Genomic DNA, 18,989 nt, shown 5'->3' with positions numbered 1-18,989 from the left:
GTCATGACCCCATCCCTCAGTGAGCACATCATCTCTTTGAGGAAAAAAAAATGCACTCATGAGAATAAGGACAAATAGATGTTGTTAAAGGGCTTTGAGAGAAAATAGTCATCTAATGCTGTTGTCTAGGTATTTTTCTTCATCTAACTTTTTCTTTTTTCTTTTTTTGCTGTCTTCTGGAGGGTTAGCTCTAAGAATAAAGTTGTAACCTGCAAGTAAATGAAGAAATTTGCTTCCACACTGTCTCTGGCTGGAAAATCTTCCAGAACCCATATATTACCAGGTTTTTCAATTAATAGAGCACTGCTGATAAGGTAGAATGAGAAGAACTATATTGTTTGAAATAGCATGTTTGAAGCCCTGGTAGAAATCTGATACGTCCAAGTTAGAATCAGAAGCGTTCAATTTCAGGAAAGGGTTAATTGTGCTAAAGCCATTTTACATGTTTTTGATTGCTTACCAGAGTAGAAGGAGGAACAAAGTGTTTATTGCTTAAATTACACATTCATCTTCCCTGAGGTAGGTTTGCATTGTTTCCTCTTTCTCCTTAGCCCTCCACTCAAAGGGAAAATATTACTGATATGCAGACAGAAAAGAAAGGTCAGGTTGCCTTTTCTGGGTCTCTAAGGACCAAAGCTGTCAGGACTTCATTGTGGTTCATAAGTCCTACCTCTTACCTGTATTCTGACAAGCTTCTCTTTGACTCTAAGAGGGTTCCCAAGATGCAGGGAGCTCATCTGTGATTTTTTTTCTCTCAAGCAGGTAAGCAGGCTTCACAGCAAGGCATGTAAAATTAATCATTAGATATCCATCAGGATATATTCTTTAACACTGTCTATAAATGCCCTAATTCAGATAAAGGAGGTGCTACAGAAAGTAACATGGTCAGTATCACTGCGATGAGTAAATAAGTTCCCAAGGATATGAAAAGAGTAAGCTAGAAATAATTCCCTAGGTTTCAAAGTTTCTACATTTTTTAACATAAGAGAGAAAGTGTATTAAATGATCAGTATTGTTGCCAAATATTACAATATAGTGTGATTCAAAACCACAATGAGATATTACCTCATCCCTGTCAGAATGGCTATCGTCAAAAAGAACACATATAACAAATGCTGGAGAGGGTGTGGAGAAAAGGGAACCCTCTTGCACCGTTGACGGGAATGTAAATTGGTGTAGCCACTATGGGAAACAGTACGGAGGTTCCTTAAAAAAGAATTAAAAGGAGAACTACCATGTGATCCAGCAATTTCACTTCTGAGTATTTATCGAAAGGAAATGAAAACACTAATTTGAAAAGCTCTCTGTACCCCATGTTTATTGCAGCATTATTTATAATAGCCAAGACATGGAAACAACCTAAGTGCCCATCAATGGTTGAATGGATAAAGGAAATGTGGTACTTTTTTTGTATGTATATACACACACACACACACACACACACACACACATACATATACACACGTACACAACGGAGTATTATTCAGCCATAAAAATGAAGGAAATCCTGCCATTTGCAACAAAATGAATGAACCTTGAGGGCATTGTGCTAAGTGAAGTAAGTCAGGCAAAGAACGACAAATGTCATATGATCTCACTTGTACGTGGAATCTAACAAAAAACTCATATATACAGAGAACAAATTGGTGACTGGCAGAGGGGGGTTGGTCGGTGGGCGGGGATTGGTGGTTGGGTGGACCAGATGGATGAAAGGGGTCAAAAGGTACAAATTTCCAGTTTATAGGTAAGTCCTGGGGAATGTAATGTACAGCAAGGTGACTATGGTTAATGATACTGGGTTGTGTATTTGAAAGTTGCTAAGAGAGTAGATCTTAAAAGCTCTCATTTCAAGAAAAAGAAAAGTTTGTAGCCATGTGAGGTGATGATGTCAACTGGAGTAGTTGATCATTTCATAATATATGCACCATTATGTTGTAACCTGAAACTAATATAATGTTATATGTCAATTATATCTCAATAAAAATAGGGAAAAAGTGTAATAAAAATAAATGGTCGATATTGTCAAATATCACAAGTACAGTGTGATTCCTACATCCACGTTCATAGACCCCAGAGGGGCTTGTGTGGGTAGGGGCCTGGAGGCAGTTGAGTGACAGGGAATAAAAAGGTCAGAATCCTCAACCATGGACCCCTTCTCTTTGCATTGGCAGGCGGACTCTCAACCACTGCGCCACCAGGGAAGCCCGAGTTTAAATCTTAATTCTACTTCCTGTTGACTCTGAGGCCTTGGACACAAGCTATTTAACTTTTCTCAGCTTCTGTTTCCTCCCGAATAGAATAGGGATAAGGATGAAATGAACCCATTAGTTCTTGTGATGATTAAATAATAGAATATATTTAAAGCGCCTAACATAGTACCTAGCACATGTTAATTATGCAGAAGAGTTCCCCAGTGTTACGATTCAAGGCAAAAGGCAGTGCGTACCCGCAATCTGGGGTATTAATAAGGAAATCCGTGAGGCTTTGGTGAATGGGGCGTGTATGGTATGATGGGGGAGGGGTTTGTATGGAGTGGAAACGGTTATCAGACGGCCAGAGTCAGAATTCCTTTTTTTTTTTTTAACATCTTTAAGGATTTCTCGTAATTTTGACATGTTGAATGCACATCAAGGTCTAAGAGAAAGAAATTCAGGAACTAGAAAACGTGGTCTTTTCCTTTATAGAAAAATGTCAAGCCACTGCTTACCCCACCCCTGGCACTCTTGCTTCCCCTCCCCCTGCTCCCGTCTCTGCTTTCTGTAGCTCTGTAAGTTAGGTTTAGGGTTATTTATGTTTGCTAATATTTTCTGCCTCTGTGCGGCTAGAATATAAACTGGGAGGCAGGGATCTTTGCCACTTTTGGTCACTGATGTCACACATGAGGCATTAAGTAAATATCTGCTGAATGAAAGAACAGAGGGCTCGGAAGGGTCTGTACCTTGACACTGTGTCTGTCTTACAGTGTTAAAAAGACCCGTCACTTCTGAGGAACTCCTGACTCCCGGGGCTCCGTATGCGAGGAAGACATTCACGGTAGGCTCATCATTTGGTTTTTCTCCCGTGCTGCTCGTTTGTCTGGGCCATGTCAACATGGCAGTGTGTCCATATGTAGCTTAGGGACGGAATTGAAAAGCTTCTCCCAATTTCCCTTTTGTTTTGAGCATGATTATAATAGTAGACTTTCTTGACCTTTAGGCACTAAAATGCATTAGGACTTGATATAATTCATTATTAATACAGCATTTAAAATTCCTTTTGATGTGTCCTTAAAAAAAGATTTCCATTATGTACTTATTCTAATATATTGACAGATTCAAAGGCAGATGGTAGAACAAATAATGCTAATGATCCCTTCTGCATTATAGTTAATTCTAAAAATTATTTAAGACATGAGGGAAGTCTTAAGATAGAGAGAGAAAACGATGGCATAGATTGTTCTACCATAAGGAATGACGTTTTTGACAACGTTATCGTGCCTTGAGTTATACAAGCACCTGATTTGGGCGCACTGCATAACTGTGATCACCTCCTGACCACCTGCCCTTTCTTGGAGGTCCTTCAGCCTTCCTTCTACTCCTAGGGTCCCACTGGTATTCTTTTCTTTTCTTTTTTTTTGGCCGCACCCTGAGGCATGTGGAACTTCCCTGACTGGGGATCAGACCTATGCCTCCTGCAGTGGAAGTACGGCGTCTCAACCGCTGGACCACTAGGGAAGTCCCCCCCGGTCTTCTTCAAACAGAATCCACGTTCTCTGCTTGACATCACCTCACCCACTTCCTGTCGACTTGACTCTGTCTCTTTGTCTCCTCACATCTACATTGACGTCTTCTTTAAAATACTGGTCATCTTTCCTGTAGTCTTCTAATTTTTGTTTTAATACCTCAGGGTGGGGAAAAAGCTTTCCACACTCATTTGTGCTAGGAACATTTGTCGAGGACTACTTCACGTTCTGAGCACTAAGGAATTAAAACAGGATGGGTCCAGTCCTAGCCAGTCAATATGAAAAAAGCACTGGTAATATGTCTGTATCAGGGAAAAGGTAAACTGGACATTTGGAAGTGCAATTAGGTATAATGAACTAAGAGCAGCAAAGCCTAAAGCCAATGAGGTACCTAATAAAGAACTTCTCAGACAAGCAAAAACTAATAAGAGTTCAGCGACACTAAAACCTGCCCTAAAAGTCTTTTTGAGAATGGTCACAAAAATTTCAGTTGCTTCCCTACTTTTCCTCAGTCTCCAGCATTCAAGAGACGTTGGATTGTATTTTTTAGCTGTATTTCTTTTTGGTTTTAAATATCAATGCCAGCATTGCTAGTAATTGACTGTGAATGGCTGTCGTCTCTATTTCAGTTGGGGTATGTATTAGAGACATGTCTGGGAGCTGCCCAGAGAATGTAACTGGCAATTCTAATTATGATTCTATAAGGAAAGTCACCCTCCAGTTTCAAACAACTTTTGGACCAGAGTGAACTGGTCAACTGGAAGTGAACTGGACCAAAGTGAACTTTAAGTACTTTTTCACTGTCTTTTCTTGGTACAGAAAATTGGGTTTCAAGAGAGCCAAGACTCTTCATGGTTTCCCCCATTAGTAATTTAAATGGTTACTTTAAACTTCAATGATTGTAAAGCAAATATACTCCAATAAAAAAAAAAGTTCAGTGACGTATCAAGAGCATCAGGAAAGAATCCTTTGGATGCAGGGGAAGAGAAACTGGATCTGGAGGGAAATTTCAACCATATTTTTAAGATCTTCAGACTTCTCATTTGAGTCTGATATTCAACGGCATAGCAGCCTAAGAAAGAGGCCATCTGCCAGTTATTGATTGAGTAGTGACCTCACAGAAGAAGCTTCTTTCTGCCAAACAGGTGTTTCATGACCATATTTTCCACACAGAGATATAAGCCTGTGTTTGTGATAGAAGAGTCCCGTTCCCCTGACAGGGTAGAGATGAAGTGGAGAATAGGTATCTCATGGCATGCCTTTCGTCTTGGCTTTTCTCTGTCTTGGAAGGGCGGGCACACTGCCAGGGACCGTCTGCTGATGGCTAATTGTGGTTTTCCTCTCTAGATTGTTGGTGACGCAGTAGGCTGGGGCTTTGTGGTGCGAGGCAGTAAGCCATGCCACATCCAGGCCGTGGATCCCAGTGGCCCAGCAGCCGCTGCAGGAATGAAGGTACCTCCAGTACAGCAGTGTCTAAATACTTCACGCTTTATTTCATTGTTTGGTGCCATCTGTACTTTCTCTCCCTGCGTGTTTTGGTCCCATTTTTGTCATTTCCTTTTCGCTTTCTGAATGGGGGTGAAATGAAGCCAAGAGCGTATGAGGTAGCAGCTAAAAGGATAAGTTTTTCTGTCGCTTGGACTATTGCCTTCTTGGTCTCCAAACCTCCCTCGGTATTTTACATTTCTCTCCTGAACCAATACTGAATTTGAAAAAAAGTTTCTTTTTGCTTAAATCTTATACAGTAATTCTACTGCTTTTGTTCAAAGTATATACTTGTGGCGTTTAAGCAGCCAAGACACAAGAAACAGTAAATAGTGAGAAAAAGAGAACAAAAGTCGTGGAGTTTGGAAGAGGAGATCTGGATTCTTTTATTGGTTTTTACTACTTACTAGCTCTTTGAACAAGTTCTGTAACATCTCAGAGCCTGTTTCCTCCTCTCTGAAATGATAATCATATTTCATTCTGCTGTTTTATGGATTAAATATGTCGAAACACTTGATAAAGTACAAAGAACTACACAAACATCAAGAAACTGAGTGAATTGTGTAAGATTTTTGAAAATAATTTTTACACATTTTTAGTATTAAAGTAATGAATATAGAGTCAAGAAAATTTGGAAAATACACACAGGCAGAAAAAAAATGGTAACTGCCTATAATCTTTCCTAGCTTAGAGATAACCACTCTTTACATTTTTAAGCAGCTCTTTTGAAGTATAATTGACATACATTGAAGTGTATCACTGTTAACATTTTGATTTATATTCTTCCAGACTTCTATGTATGTGTGTGTGTGTGTGTATATATATATATATACATACATACATACACATATAAGTATATATATACACATTGTTTTTATTTGTAAAGAAATATGGTATAAGAGGATATTGAGAGCACTGGTTTTCTGCTTCAAAACACCTTTATCTAGCACAGTTTTGTTCTGTCATCTGTAAAATATTTCACAGAGGGTATTTATCTCTTGATTGTCTGGGACCATGGGGGGATGCAGGAGACTTGAAAGCCACAGATTATTCCCCCCTTTATTTCTTCAATACTTTCACCCTCTCCCCTCAGTCCTTTTCCTAGAGCAGTAAACCAGTGAAGCAATGGTATGGTTTGGATCTCCACAGCTCTGGTTTCCAGCACTTACCTTCTGGCAATGGTTTACCTACTAGAAAAGAGAGGTGGGCAGCCGAGACCAGCTCAAGGGAGCACAGAGCAGAGATTATGGCCAGTCCAGGTAACCGATGCTGGTAGGATTCAGGATAGACTCTGCCCCCTGATTTGAACACCTCCTTCACACAGGGAGGCACAGGCTTCCTGTGTCTTGTGCTCTGGGTAGGTTACAGAAGCCTCATTGGCTAAGTCCATCTGTATTAGAGGCCCTTCCTACATCCTCAGTATTGCAGTGGGCACAGCCCCAAAGAAACCCAGAGCAGGAAAGTTGGCCAGGAGCATTTGTATCTGCGCCGAATTTTTCATTTTCTAATGGAACTCTTGGCTGTGGGAAGAGTTTTATACTTTATTCCCACAGTAAAGTACCTCAGTATAAATTATTTCTGGCAGCGTGCTTTGGTTGTGAGCGTGCACTCACTCGCATGGGGCTTGAAGCATACTTCCTTTGGGGAAAACAATGGATTTACATTGCAGCTAAAGAGGTTGTTTTGCTTAGCCAGGTGTCTTTCATTGATTCTAGTCCATCTTTATTGATTAACATGCATAACTGTTCTAGACATTGTCAGTTGATTTCTTAATTAACTTCTGAATGTACATACCCTGATAGATGGGTAACCTGATACACTTTTGTCAATTTCAGAAGCTAACACTTCATATGCTTTATATTCTTAGTTTCTCAGGGGGTTGTACAATGGTTTTCATATGTTATAGGGCAGTACAGCATTCAGTAGAACAGCGTTTCCAAAATTGTATTATACAGCTCTCTGGTCCAGCAAAATATCCTGTCCTGAGGTTCTGTGATCAAAACAGTTTTCAACTGCTGCACAGTTTATTCCCCTCTTGGAAATCTACAAAAAGCACATTAGCATACTAAAAATGCTGGGAAATCCATCTGGGGGAAAAAAAATCTGTTTAAATTATCTAACACAACATTTATCACTGAAATGAAATCTTAAAATATAGCCATGTTCTAAAAACCTGCTTTTGATGAAATTCTGTATTAGAATGACTGTATTGAGATATTTTTGAATTGTACTATTGGTTAAATGAAAATGACAGGGAATAACATTCTCTTCCATGTAATCTACTTGTGTATGTTCATTTAAATCCATTACCTTGTTATGGAAAACACTGAATGAATTATTTCGTATATTTACCATATGTATTTGTTATAGAGTAACTTATATAAAAAGCCCTTTGTATAACCCAGGGGTCCCCAACCCCCGGGCCGCAGACCGGTACTGGTCTGTGGCCTCTTAGGAACCGGGCCACACGGCAGGAGGTGAGCGGCGGGGTGAGTACGCAAAGCTTCATCTAACGCTCCTCGCCGCTCCCCATCGCTAGTGTTAACACCCCCGCCCTGGTCCAGGGAAAAATTGTCTTCCACAAAACAAGTCCCTGGTGCCAAGAAGGTCTGGGACCGCTGGTATAACCCAATCCTGGAAGATTGTTACCACCAACCTGTCACATCGCTGCTGCTCTTGAACTGCAGGGCAGCGTGTCTGGTTGTGTGGAGCTCAGCTGGGGGGAAGGGGGTGCACAGCGGGGGTGACCGTACAAGAGCCTGTCCTGGGGAAGGATCTGGTGACCTGGGCAGTGACCAACCTGCTTGGTCTGGGTGGTAGAAATTGCCCATCTGGTCAGAAGCCTCCTTTTAGCACCTCTGACTGGCAAGAGCTGACCCAGGACAGTGAAAAGTGTCCCACTTTGCCTTCCATGGCAGTGTCTACACAGAAGACCAGGCTCATGTCTCAGGTCTCAGCCCTCGTTTTCTCCTACTTTCCAATGTAGACAAAGCTTTACATCTGGGCCTTTGTGACCTTTCCATCCAGCGGAATTTTTCTACTTTTACTGTGGCTGCTTAATTTCACTGCTTTCCTTGCCAAAACAGAAATCGTTTTGTAACTAGTTTCTGTATGTTGACCATTTCTCGCTTTTTAAAAAAATTTTTGAATTCTATTTTTTTAATTAATTAATTTATATATATATGTTTCTTTCTGCAGTAGGCGGGCCCCTCACTGCCGTGGCCTCTCCCATTGCGGAGCACAGGCTCTGGATGCGCAAGCTCAGCGGCCATGGCTCACGGGCCCAGCCGCTCCGCGGCATGTGGGATCTTCCCACATGAACCCGCGTCCCCTGCATTGGCAGGCGGACTCTCAACCACTGTGCCACCAGGGAAGCCCCTATTTTATTTACTTTTTTATACAGCAGGTTCTTATTAGTTATCCATTTTATACATATTAGTGTATATATGTCAATCCCAGTCTCCCAATTCATCCCACCACCAACAGTCCCCCCCCTCCGCCACTTTCCCCCCTTGGTGTCCATATGTTTGTTCTCTACATCTGTATCTCTGTTTCTGCCCTGCAAAGTGTTTCATCTGTACCATTTTCCTAGGTTCCACATATATGTGTTAATATACTATATTTGTTTTTCTCTTTCTGACTTACTTCACTCTGTATGACAGTCTCTAGATCCATCCACGTCTCTACAAATGACCCAGTTTCATTCCTTTTTATGGCTGAGTAATATTCCATTGTATATATGTACCACATCTTCTTTATCCATTCATCTGTCGATGGGCATTTAGGTTGCTTCCATGACCTGGCTATTGTAAATAGTGCTATAATGAACATTGGAGTGCATGTGTCTTTTTGAATTATGGTTTTCTCTGGGTATATGCCCAGTAGTGGGATTACTGGGTCATATGGTAATTCTATTTTTAGTTTTTTAAGGAACCTCCATACTGTTCTCCATAGTGGCTGTATCAATTTACATTCCCACCACCAGTGCAAGAGGGTTCCCTTTTCTCCACACCCTCTTCAGCATTTATTGTTTGTAGATTTTCTGATGATGCCCATTCTAACTGGTGTGAGGTGATACCTCATTGTGGTTTTGATTTGCATTTCTCTAATAATTAATGATGTTGAGCAGCTGTTCATGTGCCTCTTGGCCATCTGTATGTCTTCTTTGGAGAAATGTCTATTCAGGTCTTCTGCCCATTTTTTGTTTGTTTTTTAATATTGAGCTGCATGAGCTGTTTATATATTTTGGAGATTAATCCTTTGTCGGTTGATTCGTTTGCAAATATTTTCTCCCATTCTGAGGGTTGTGTTTTTGTCTTGTTTGCGGTTTCCTTTGCTTTGCAAAAGCTTTTAAGTTTCATTAGGTCCCATTTGTTTATTTTTGTTTTTATTTCCATTACTCTAGGAGGTGGATCAAAAAAGATCTTGCTGAGATTTATGTCAAAGAGTGTTCTTCCTGTGTTTTCCTCTAAGAGTTTTATAATGTCCGGTCTTACATTTAGGTCTCTAATCCATTTTGAGTTTATATTTGTATATGGTGTTAGGGAGTGTTCTAATTTCATTCCTTTATATGTAGCTGTCCAGTTTTCCCAGCACCATTTATTGAAGAGAGTGTCTTTTCTCCACTGTATAATCTTGCCTCCTTTGTCATAGATTAGTTGACCATAGGTGCGTGGGTTTATCTCTGGGCTTTCTATCCTGTTCCATTGATCTATATTTCTGTTTTTTGTGGCAGTACCATATTGTCTTGATTACTGTAGCTTTGTAGTATAGTCTGAAGTCAGGGAGTCTGATTGACCAGCTCCATTTTTTCCTCTCAAGACTGTTTGGCTATTCGGGGTCTTTGTGTCTCCATACAAATTTTAAGATATTTTGTCCTAGTACTGTAAAAAATGCCACTAGTAATTGGATAGGGATTACATTGAATCTGTAGATTGCTTGGGTAGTATAGTCATTTTTACAATGTTGATTCTTCCAATCCAAGAACATGGTATATCTCTCCATCTGTTTGTGTCATCTTTGGTTTCTTTCATCAGTGTCTTATTGTTTTCTGAGTACAGGTATTTTACCTCCTTAGGTAGGTTTATTCCTAGGTATATTATTCTTTTGGTTGCAATGGTGAACGGGATTTTTCCTTAATTTCTCTTTCTGATCTTTTGTTGTTAGTGTATAGGAATGCAGGAGATTTCTGTGCATTAATTTTGTATCCTGCAACTTTACCAAATTCATTGATTAGCTCTAGTAGTTTTCTGGTGGCATCTTTAGGATTCTTTATGTATAGTATGTCATCTGCAAACAGTTACAGTTTTACTTCTTCTTTTCCAGTTTGTAATCCTTTTATTTCTTTTTCTTCTCTGATTGCCATGGGTAGGACTTCGAAAACTATGATGAATAATAGTGGCGAGAGTGGACATCCTTGTCTTGTTTCTGATCTTTGAGGAAATACTTTCAGTTTTTCACCATAGAGAATGATGTTTGCTGTGGGTTTGTTGTATATGGCCTTTACTATGTTGAGGTAGCTTCCCTCTATGCCCACTTTCTGGAGTTTTTATCATAAATCGGTGTTGAATTTTGTGAAAAGCTTTTTCTGCATCTATGGAGATGATCATATAGTTTTTATTCTTCAATTTGTTAATATGGTGTATCACATTGATTGATTTGCATATATTGAAGAATCCTTGCCTCCCTTGGATAAATCCCACTTGATCATGGTATATGATCCTTTTAATGTGTTGTTGGATTCTGTTTGCTAGTATTTTGTTGAGGATTTTTGCATCTCTATTCATCAGTGATATTGGTCTTTAATTTTCTTTTTTTGTAGTATCTTTGACTGGTTTTGGTATCAGGGTGATGGTGGCCTCATAGAACGAGTTTGGGAGTATTACTTCCTCTGCCATTTTTTGGAAGAGTTTGAGATGGATGGGTGTTAGCTATTCTCTAAATGTTTGATAGAATTCACCTGTGAAGCCATCTGGTCCAGACTTCTGTTTGTTGGAAGATTTTTAATCACAGTTTCAATTTCATTATTTGTGATTATTTGTGTCCCATTTTCTATTTCTTCCTGTTTCAGCCTTGGAAGGTTATACCTTTCTAAGAATTTGTCCATTTTTCCTAGGTTGTCCATTTTTTTGGCTTAGGGTTGCTTGTAGTAGTCCCTTATGATGCTTTGTATTTCTGTGGTCCATTGTAACTTCTCCTTTTTCATTTCTGACTTTATTGATTTGAGTCCTCTCCCTCTTTTTCTTGATGAGTCTGGCTAAAGGTTTATCAATTTTATTTTTTGTCTCAAAGAAGCAGCTTTTAGTTTTATTGATCTTTGCTATTGTTTTCTTTGTTGCTATCTCATTTATTTCTGCTCTGATCTTTATGATTTCTTTTCTTCTACTAACTTTGGGTTTTCTTTGTTCTTCTTTTTCTAGTTCCTTTAGGTGTAAGGTTAGATTGTTTATTTGAGATTTTTCTTGTTTCTTGAGGTAGGTTTGTATTGCTGTAAACTTTGCTCTTAGAACTGCTTTTGCTGCATCCCATAGGTTTTGGATCATCATGTTTTCGTTGTCATTTGTCTCTAGGTATTTTTTGATTTCTTCAGCGATCTCTTGGTTATTTAGTAACGTATTCTTTAGCCCCCATGTGTTTGTGTTTTTTACATTTTTTTCCCTGTAATTGATTTCTAATCTCATAGTGTGGTGGTCAGAAAAGATGCTTGATATGATTTCAATTTTCTTAAATTTACCGAGGCTTGATTTGTGACCCAAGATGTGATCTATCCTGGAGAATGTCCCATGTGCACTTGAGAAGAAAGTTTAATCTGCTGTTTGTGGATGGAATGTCCTATAAATATCAATTAAATCTATCTGGTCTATTGTGTCATTTAAGGCTTGTGTTTCCTTATTAATTTTCTGTCTGGATGATCTGTCCATTGGTGTAAGTGAGGTGTTAAAGTCCCCCACTATTACTGTGTTACTGTCGATTTCCTCTTTTATAGCTGTTAGCAGTTGCCTTATGTATTGAGGTGCTCCTATGTTGGGTGCATATATATTTATAATTCTTATATCTTCTTCTTGGATTGATCCCTTGATCATTATGTAGTGTCCTTCCTTGTCTCTTGCAACATTCTTTATTTTAAAGTCTATTTTGTCTGATAAGAGTATTGTTACTGCAGCTTTCTTTTGATTTCCATTTGCATGGAATATCTTTTTCCATCCCCTCACTTTCAGTCTGTATGTGTCCCTAGGTCTGAAGTGGGTCTCTTGTAGACAGCGTATATATGGGTCTTCTTTTTGTATCCATTCAGCTAGCCTGTGTCTTTTAGTTGGGGCATCTAATACATTCACGTTTAGGGTAATTATTGATATGTATGTTCCTATTACCATTTTCTTAATTGTTAATGTGTTTGTATTTGTAGGTCCTTTTCTTCTCTTGTGTTTCCCACTTAGAGAAGTTCCTTTAGCATTTGTTGTAGAGCTGGTTTGGTGGTGCTGAATTCTCTTAGCTTTTGCTTGTCTGTAAAGCTTTTGATTTTTCCATTGCATCTGATTGAGATCCTTGCCGGATAGAGTAATCTTGGTTGTAGGCTTTTCCCTTTCATCACTTTAAGTATATCGTGCCACTCCCTTCCGGCTTGTAGAGTTTCTGCTGAGAAATCAGCTGTTAACCTTATGGGAGTTCCCTTGTATGTTATTTTTCATTTTTCTCTTGTTGCTTTCAATAATTTTTCTTTGTCTTTAATTTTTTTCAAATTGATTACTATGTGTCTTGGCATGTTTCTCCTTGGGTTTATCCTGCGTGGGATTCTCTGTGCTTCCTGGACTTGGGTGGCTGTTTCTTTTCCCACGTTAGGGAAGTTTTCGACTCTAATCTCTTCAAATATTTTCTCGGGTCCTTTCTCTCTCTCTTCTCCTTCTGGGACCCCTATAATGTGAATGTTGGTGCGTTTAATTTTGTCCCAGAGGTCTCTTGGGCTGTCTTCATTTCTTTTCATTCTTTTTTCTTTATTCTGTTCCACAACAGTGAATTCCACCATTCTGTCTCCTAGGTCACTTATCCGTTCTTCTGCCTCAGTTATTCTGCTATTGATTCCTTCTAGTGTATTTTTCATTTCAGTTATTGTATTGTTCATCTCTGTTTGTTTGTCCTTTAATTCTTCTAGGTCTTTGTTAAACATTTCTTGCATCTTCTTGATCTTTTCCTCCATTCTTTTAACAAGGTCCTTGATCATCTTCACTATCATTATTCTGAATTCTTTTTCTGGAAGGTTGCCTATCTCCACTTCATTTAGTTGTTTTTCTGGGGGGTTATCTTGTTCCTTCATCTGCTGCAAAATCCTCTGCCTTTTCTTTTTGTCTCTCTATCTGTGAATGTGGTTTTCCTTCCATAGGCTGCAGGATTGTAGTTCTTCTGCTTCTGCTGTCTGCCTCTGGTGGGTGAGGCTATCTAAGAGGCTTGTCCCATTTCTCGCTTTTATTTTACCGTTTAATGAGGCTTGGAAAATTTTAAGAAGTGGGCCACCAGTGTGTGGACAGGTCAGGCCCCAGAGTGAAGAGACTGTTTCATATTCTCCTCTTAACACTTCTCGACCTTTCCAGACCCAGAGAAGAGCTCTTTGCCTGGTTTAAAGGGAGCCCTTCCCCCATTACGAGGGGAGACTGTCACACCTGTATTAAAATTTCCTTCTCTAGAAGTTCTGGAAGAACTCCAGAGAAAATGTGTCCTTAGGGAGAGTGATAAGATCCACCTAACTCCTTTTCTGGATGGGATGGAGAAGTCTGTGATCTAGCCCCAATTCCCAGAACTCTTCATACTCACAACCTCTTCGTAGCTGACCCAGGCTGCTGGAGGTGGGTCAGGCAGCTAAGTTGCTAGAGGGGATTGCTGAGATGTAGGCCAGGGAAGGTTCCACCTTGACTTCAGTTGTAAACGGAATTGAGTTTTAAGTGTTTTGGTCAAAAGACTTTTGCATCATCTCCAGCTGGTTTGAAAATTTTATTTTTACTCTAGTCCATTTCCCTTCTTCCCTTCCAATTACCTTCTCCTCCTCATGCAGTAATAGCGTGTTTGTCCCCAGAGACCAAAAAGGGAACAGATGTTACCAGAGGCCCCAAACTATAATCTTACTTTTCAGTTTTGTCTCAATCGAGATGAACATAAAAAGAGAACAATTAATTACACCTTTGCTGGTAAGTTTCTATATTATTTCATATTCCTCTCCACCCCCTTACGGCCTAGAGAACAACAGCAGTAGTATCATTGGAATTCTCACTTGATCCACCATTTTTTAATTTGGAGTTATTTTTATTTTGAAGGTTCTTTTACCTAAAAAATGAAATCTGTAAACCTCTGGCTTAGAAGACCTTTCCTTGGCATTGCAACTCTAGAATGGAACATGAAATACAGGACCCATCAAAGTTGAGTCAACCCATGCAATGCATTTTCATCTGAAAGAGGTTGTTCTGTACATTTTCCCTTTGGCCACCCTTCACTCATCCTTTAGCAATTCCATACCAGTAACTTCTGGTTCATTTCAACACAATGGGGAAAGGAGGAAAGAAGAGAAAAAAACAATGATTTATTGAGTGTCTTCTGTATGCCTGACCTTGCACCATGCTAGCCCCTTTCTGTACATGAGTCCACTTCATATCAGCAGGTAAATACTAAAATCCTGAAGGAAGAAATATTTCCAGGAGGAATACTTCTATTTCTTACCTCTTTTTGTCTACTTTGAAAAGGTATAAAGTTCCTTCCCCAGAATAGTCTACTGGCTACAGTCTAGTGAATATCACTTAAACTTGGCTTCATGTCGCAACCTTTAATGACATCCTCTTTTCTGATTTTATCACATCAAGTCTAAACCCATTTCTGGGTCACATTCTCTATCATAACTTCATTTTCCCTGATCCTCTAGTAGCTATCTTTCACTCTAGTCAGGGCAGAATTTTTACATTTCACAGATACATCATGAGTGTGCCTCAGTCTGCCCCTCAAGTAAATCTGATTACTTGACTCTGATTGTTGAAACCTTATTGGCTTCCCATGACAATGAAAATAAATTCCAGACGCCTTCTATGGCTCTCAGAGTACATGATCTGGGCCTTTTTGATTAGAACATTATCTTTAACCCTGTTTTGCTTGCAACCCCATTGGCCTCAGGCTGAATGACTGGTTCCATTGTTGTCATTGAAGTCTCAGATTCAATGTCAATTTTTCAGGGTAGACTTTCTTAAATACCCTATCTCCCTCCAGTTACTCTTTATCATATTACCCTGTCTTATTTTTTCAAGACATAACATTTATCAGAATCAGATAATAGTACTTAACATTTATTATTTATCTGTCTCCAGTAGCTCCATAAATGTACGGACCTTGTCTGTCTTAACTACTATATTCCCAGTACTCAGCACAATTCCCGGCATTTAGTAAGCACTGGAAGCAAATTTGTTGAATGATCCAGTGAATCGGTGCTTCTATAGAAAGGCTAAGGAATTCACTCATTGAAGACCTGCATTGTGTTCCCATGCATTTCACACACATTGTCTCTTTTATTGTTCTTATACCTTTTGAAGTGGGGGTGGGTCGTGTTCTCCCTTCCTTGCAAATGAGGAAACTGAGACCCAGTTAATCCTTTTCCCAAGGTCACCCAGCTTGTAAATGTTAGAGCTTGGTTAGAACCTGGTCTCTCCACCCCAAAGTCCTCATAATGCTTCCTATTGCATTACTTCAAAAAATACAAACCCATGAGGCAGAGCCCAATAGATGATATAGTCCAATAAAACCTTAAACCCTTTGTGAACTGCTCATGGATGCATGACTTTTCATGTCTCTTGAGTGGAGAATTTGTATTCAATTCAAGACGAATTGTTGCGGTGGTCACATGTTCACCTGCCTTGGCTTGAAGAAGATCAAATACATGATGTTTATTCTTAGCACCAGCCCCTCACCTAGGTCAGGGCTAGATCTTGCAGGGTCATCCAAGTGAAAGATGTAACAAAAAATCCACTTCTGTTAGTTTAATCAAACACTTACCAGAGCAAACCATTCAGCCTTCAGACTGTGAAGGAATTTGAGCCGTATTTACAAATAAGAAACAAAAGATATCCTTGCTCTTTTCTGGAAAGTTTATTTTTTTCTGGTGGGAATAATTAAATCCTGTGAGAAATGGTATTCAAGTTCACGCAACCCTATGCCAACTCTCAGAGGGATTTCAAGACTCCTGGCTTCTTTTCTTGTTTCCTGCTGTGATGAATTGATGGATGTGGACGTATGAGGCCTTTTTGCCCTGTTTGTTTGTTTCTTTGTATGTTTATATGGAGACAAAGCCATCTGAGTCACAGTAAGGAATTAGTGGCCATTGTGTTCTTTTTTTCTCCTCTCAAAAATCCCTATTTCTCTTTTAGAAGAAAAATGTCAAAATCCTTTTTGATCTTTCCTCCCCATGTCCACAAACCTGTATATTCCATGGAATTTTCCTCCTGAACCAAAAGAGGCCAGGTTGGGCAAACCATCCCACGTCCCTAATTAATTTAGCCAGGACAGTTTGGGCACTGAAGTAGCAAATGGTGGGATGATAATCAACACATATGAAAAAAATTGCTTACTGTGATATTTTAAAAGTAGTTCCTTTCCAGTTGAGTTCAGAAAAGTCGTATGTGCGGATAAAAAGGGTTGTCTGGGGGGCTTCCCTGGTGGTGCGGTGGTTGAGAGTCCGCCTGCCGTTGCAGGGGACACGGGTTCGTGCCCCGGTCTGGGAAGATCCCACATGCCGCGGAGCAGCTAGGCCCGTGAGCCATGGCCGCTGAGCCTGTGCGTCCAGAGCCTGTGCTCCGCAACGGGAGAGGCCACAACAGTGAGAGGCCCGAGTACCACAAAAAAAAAAGGGTTGTCTGATGCACTGTGCTACGTCTTATTCTAGCGGAGTTGTCAGTTTCTCAGTCAACAGGAAGTGGAAGGGTCAGTGTTCCTTTGCTCATCATTGGGCATGGTGGGCGGAGAGAGATGACCAGTCTCTCTATGGGGGGCCCTGCCAGCACCAGAGGCCACTTCTCAGGGCCTTAGCTCAGACCTCTTTCCTGCTCCATGCCCTTCCTTGGCGGAGAACCATCCCTCATGTCAAGCGCTGGCAGCCCTGGAGAAGACAGGGCAACTCTGCACAGTTCTTTGTTCACTTAGTATTTCTTGACCACCTACCATGAGCCAGACATCATGTTAGGCCTTCATGGGATTTAAGGTCTAAAGAGGGAGAGAGACCTCATCACATAATTCTCACTCTCTCACTCACACACACACACACACACACACACACACACACACACACACACACACACACACACACACACACACACACACACGGTTTATTCCATATAGAAGAAACCCAGAATGGAACATAGTTCCTTGGAAGAAAAGAATGACAGCTAAGACTTGACTGCAGTGTAAAGAAAATTTTGGAAGGAGGGGGTAGCAGTGAGTTTGAGCAGTGTTTCTCAACCTATTTTTTATTAGCTTTCCCTTAAGGAGCCTTTTCAGGACATTTTTTTTTCCTTACTCATCTCTCCCCCATGAAATGTGGATACCACAGATAACTATATACCTGTTTATGGACTATATGTATGTGCGTATATGTATGTATATGTTTTATAAATAAAAAGAGGAAGATTGTTTTTTCATCTGCTAAGAGGCAGGAAAAAAACTACCTAGGTCACCCCCAATGAAAATGCACAAGTTAGGGGAGGAAAGCTTAAGAGATTTATAAAATTGTGTTTTGAATTGAATCATAATTTTCGTATGACAGAATACACAGCTTTTTAAAATTTATTTATTCATTCATTTATTTATTGTGGCTGCACCGCGCAGCTTGCGGGATTTTATTTCCCTGACCAGGAATCAAACCTGCGCCCTCACCGCTGGACCACCAGGGAATTCCCAACACAGCTTTTAAGTATATAGTTTGATAGGTTTTGTCAAATGTATGCACCTGTGTAACTACCAATCAGCACATAGAACATTTCCCGTATTCCAGAAAGTTCCCTCCTGCCTCTTTCCAGTCAGTCCCCTCCCACCAGAGGCAACCACTGTTATGAGTTCTGTCACCAGAAATTAGTTTAGATTTAGAGTCAGACAGAATCCTGGCTCCCCTCCTCATGGCTCTGTGATGTTTGGCACAGTATTTCTTTTCTCTGGGGTTTTTTCTCATCTGGTAAATGAGGACATATGTGGAGTCCTCCTTACAGGGCTGGTGAGGGAGGCGGGTTGCCCTTCATTCCCCGCAGCGTGACTGCAAGGAATACATCTCGAAGAGTTGTTCCTAGCTTGTGGAATAAGTCTGAGCATTTCTTCAATCCTGGAAATCCTTCTCAAATTCCCTGAGCGCCAGCCTTTCCACTTTAAGTTGCCATTTGCCTCGTGACCTGAGAATTCTGCCCAGTCCTCCCACTTCCCCCATGTTTCTGCTCCTAAGCTCATCTAGAAAGCCACAGTCCGCTGCATACTGAGGCTGCAAGGTCCTTTCTGACGGATTTCATCCACTAGCACTTTCAGAAATCTCCCAGAAACTGACATATATACACCACTATGTATAAAATAGATAACTAATGAGAACCTACTGTATAGCACAGGGAACTCTACTCAGTGCTCTGTGGTGATCTAAGTGGGAAGGAAATCAAAGAAAGAGTGGATGTATGTATACGTATAACTGATTCACCTTCCTGTGCAGCAAGAAACTAACGCAACATTGTAAAGCAACTATACTCCAATAAAAATTAATTTTAATAAAATCTCCCAGAAAATTTCCAGA

At 40.1% G+C, this 18,989-nt stretch overlaps 1 protein-coding gene across 7 annotated transcripts in view; it reads left to right on the top strand.

Moving 5' to 3' along the window:
- DEPTOR (DEP domain containing MTOR interacting protein) overlaps window positions 1-18,989 on the top strand; it is a 172,466-nt gene that overhangs the window by 96,383 nt on the left and 57,094 nt on the right. For all 7 annotated transcript variants that reach the window (XR_010936185.1, XM_067711394.1, XM_067711397.1 and 4 more), the window contains 2 exons: window positions 2,963-3,033; window positions 5,069-5,173. Coding sequence is in view for 6 of the 7 variants with exons in the window: in XM_067711394.1 (XP_067567495.1) it covers window positions 2,963-3,033; window positions 5,069-5,173 (176 nt within the window). In the remaining variant the exon portion in view is untranslated. The remainder of the gene's footprint in view (window positions 1-2,962; window positions 3,034-5,068; window positions 5,174-18,989) is intronic.

This window comes from Pseudorca crassidens, chromosome 17 (assembly GCF_039906515.1).
Source record: "Pseudorca crassidens isolate mPseCra1 chromosome 17, mPseCra1.hap1, whole genome shotgun sequence".
NCBI lineage: Eukaryota > Metazoa > Chordata > Mammalia > Artiodactyla > Delphinidae > Pseudorca > Pseudorca crassidens.
This window is presented reverse-complemented; position numbering and strand designations above follow the sequence as displayed.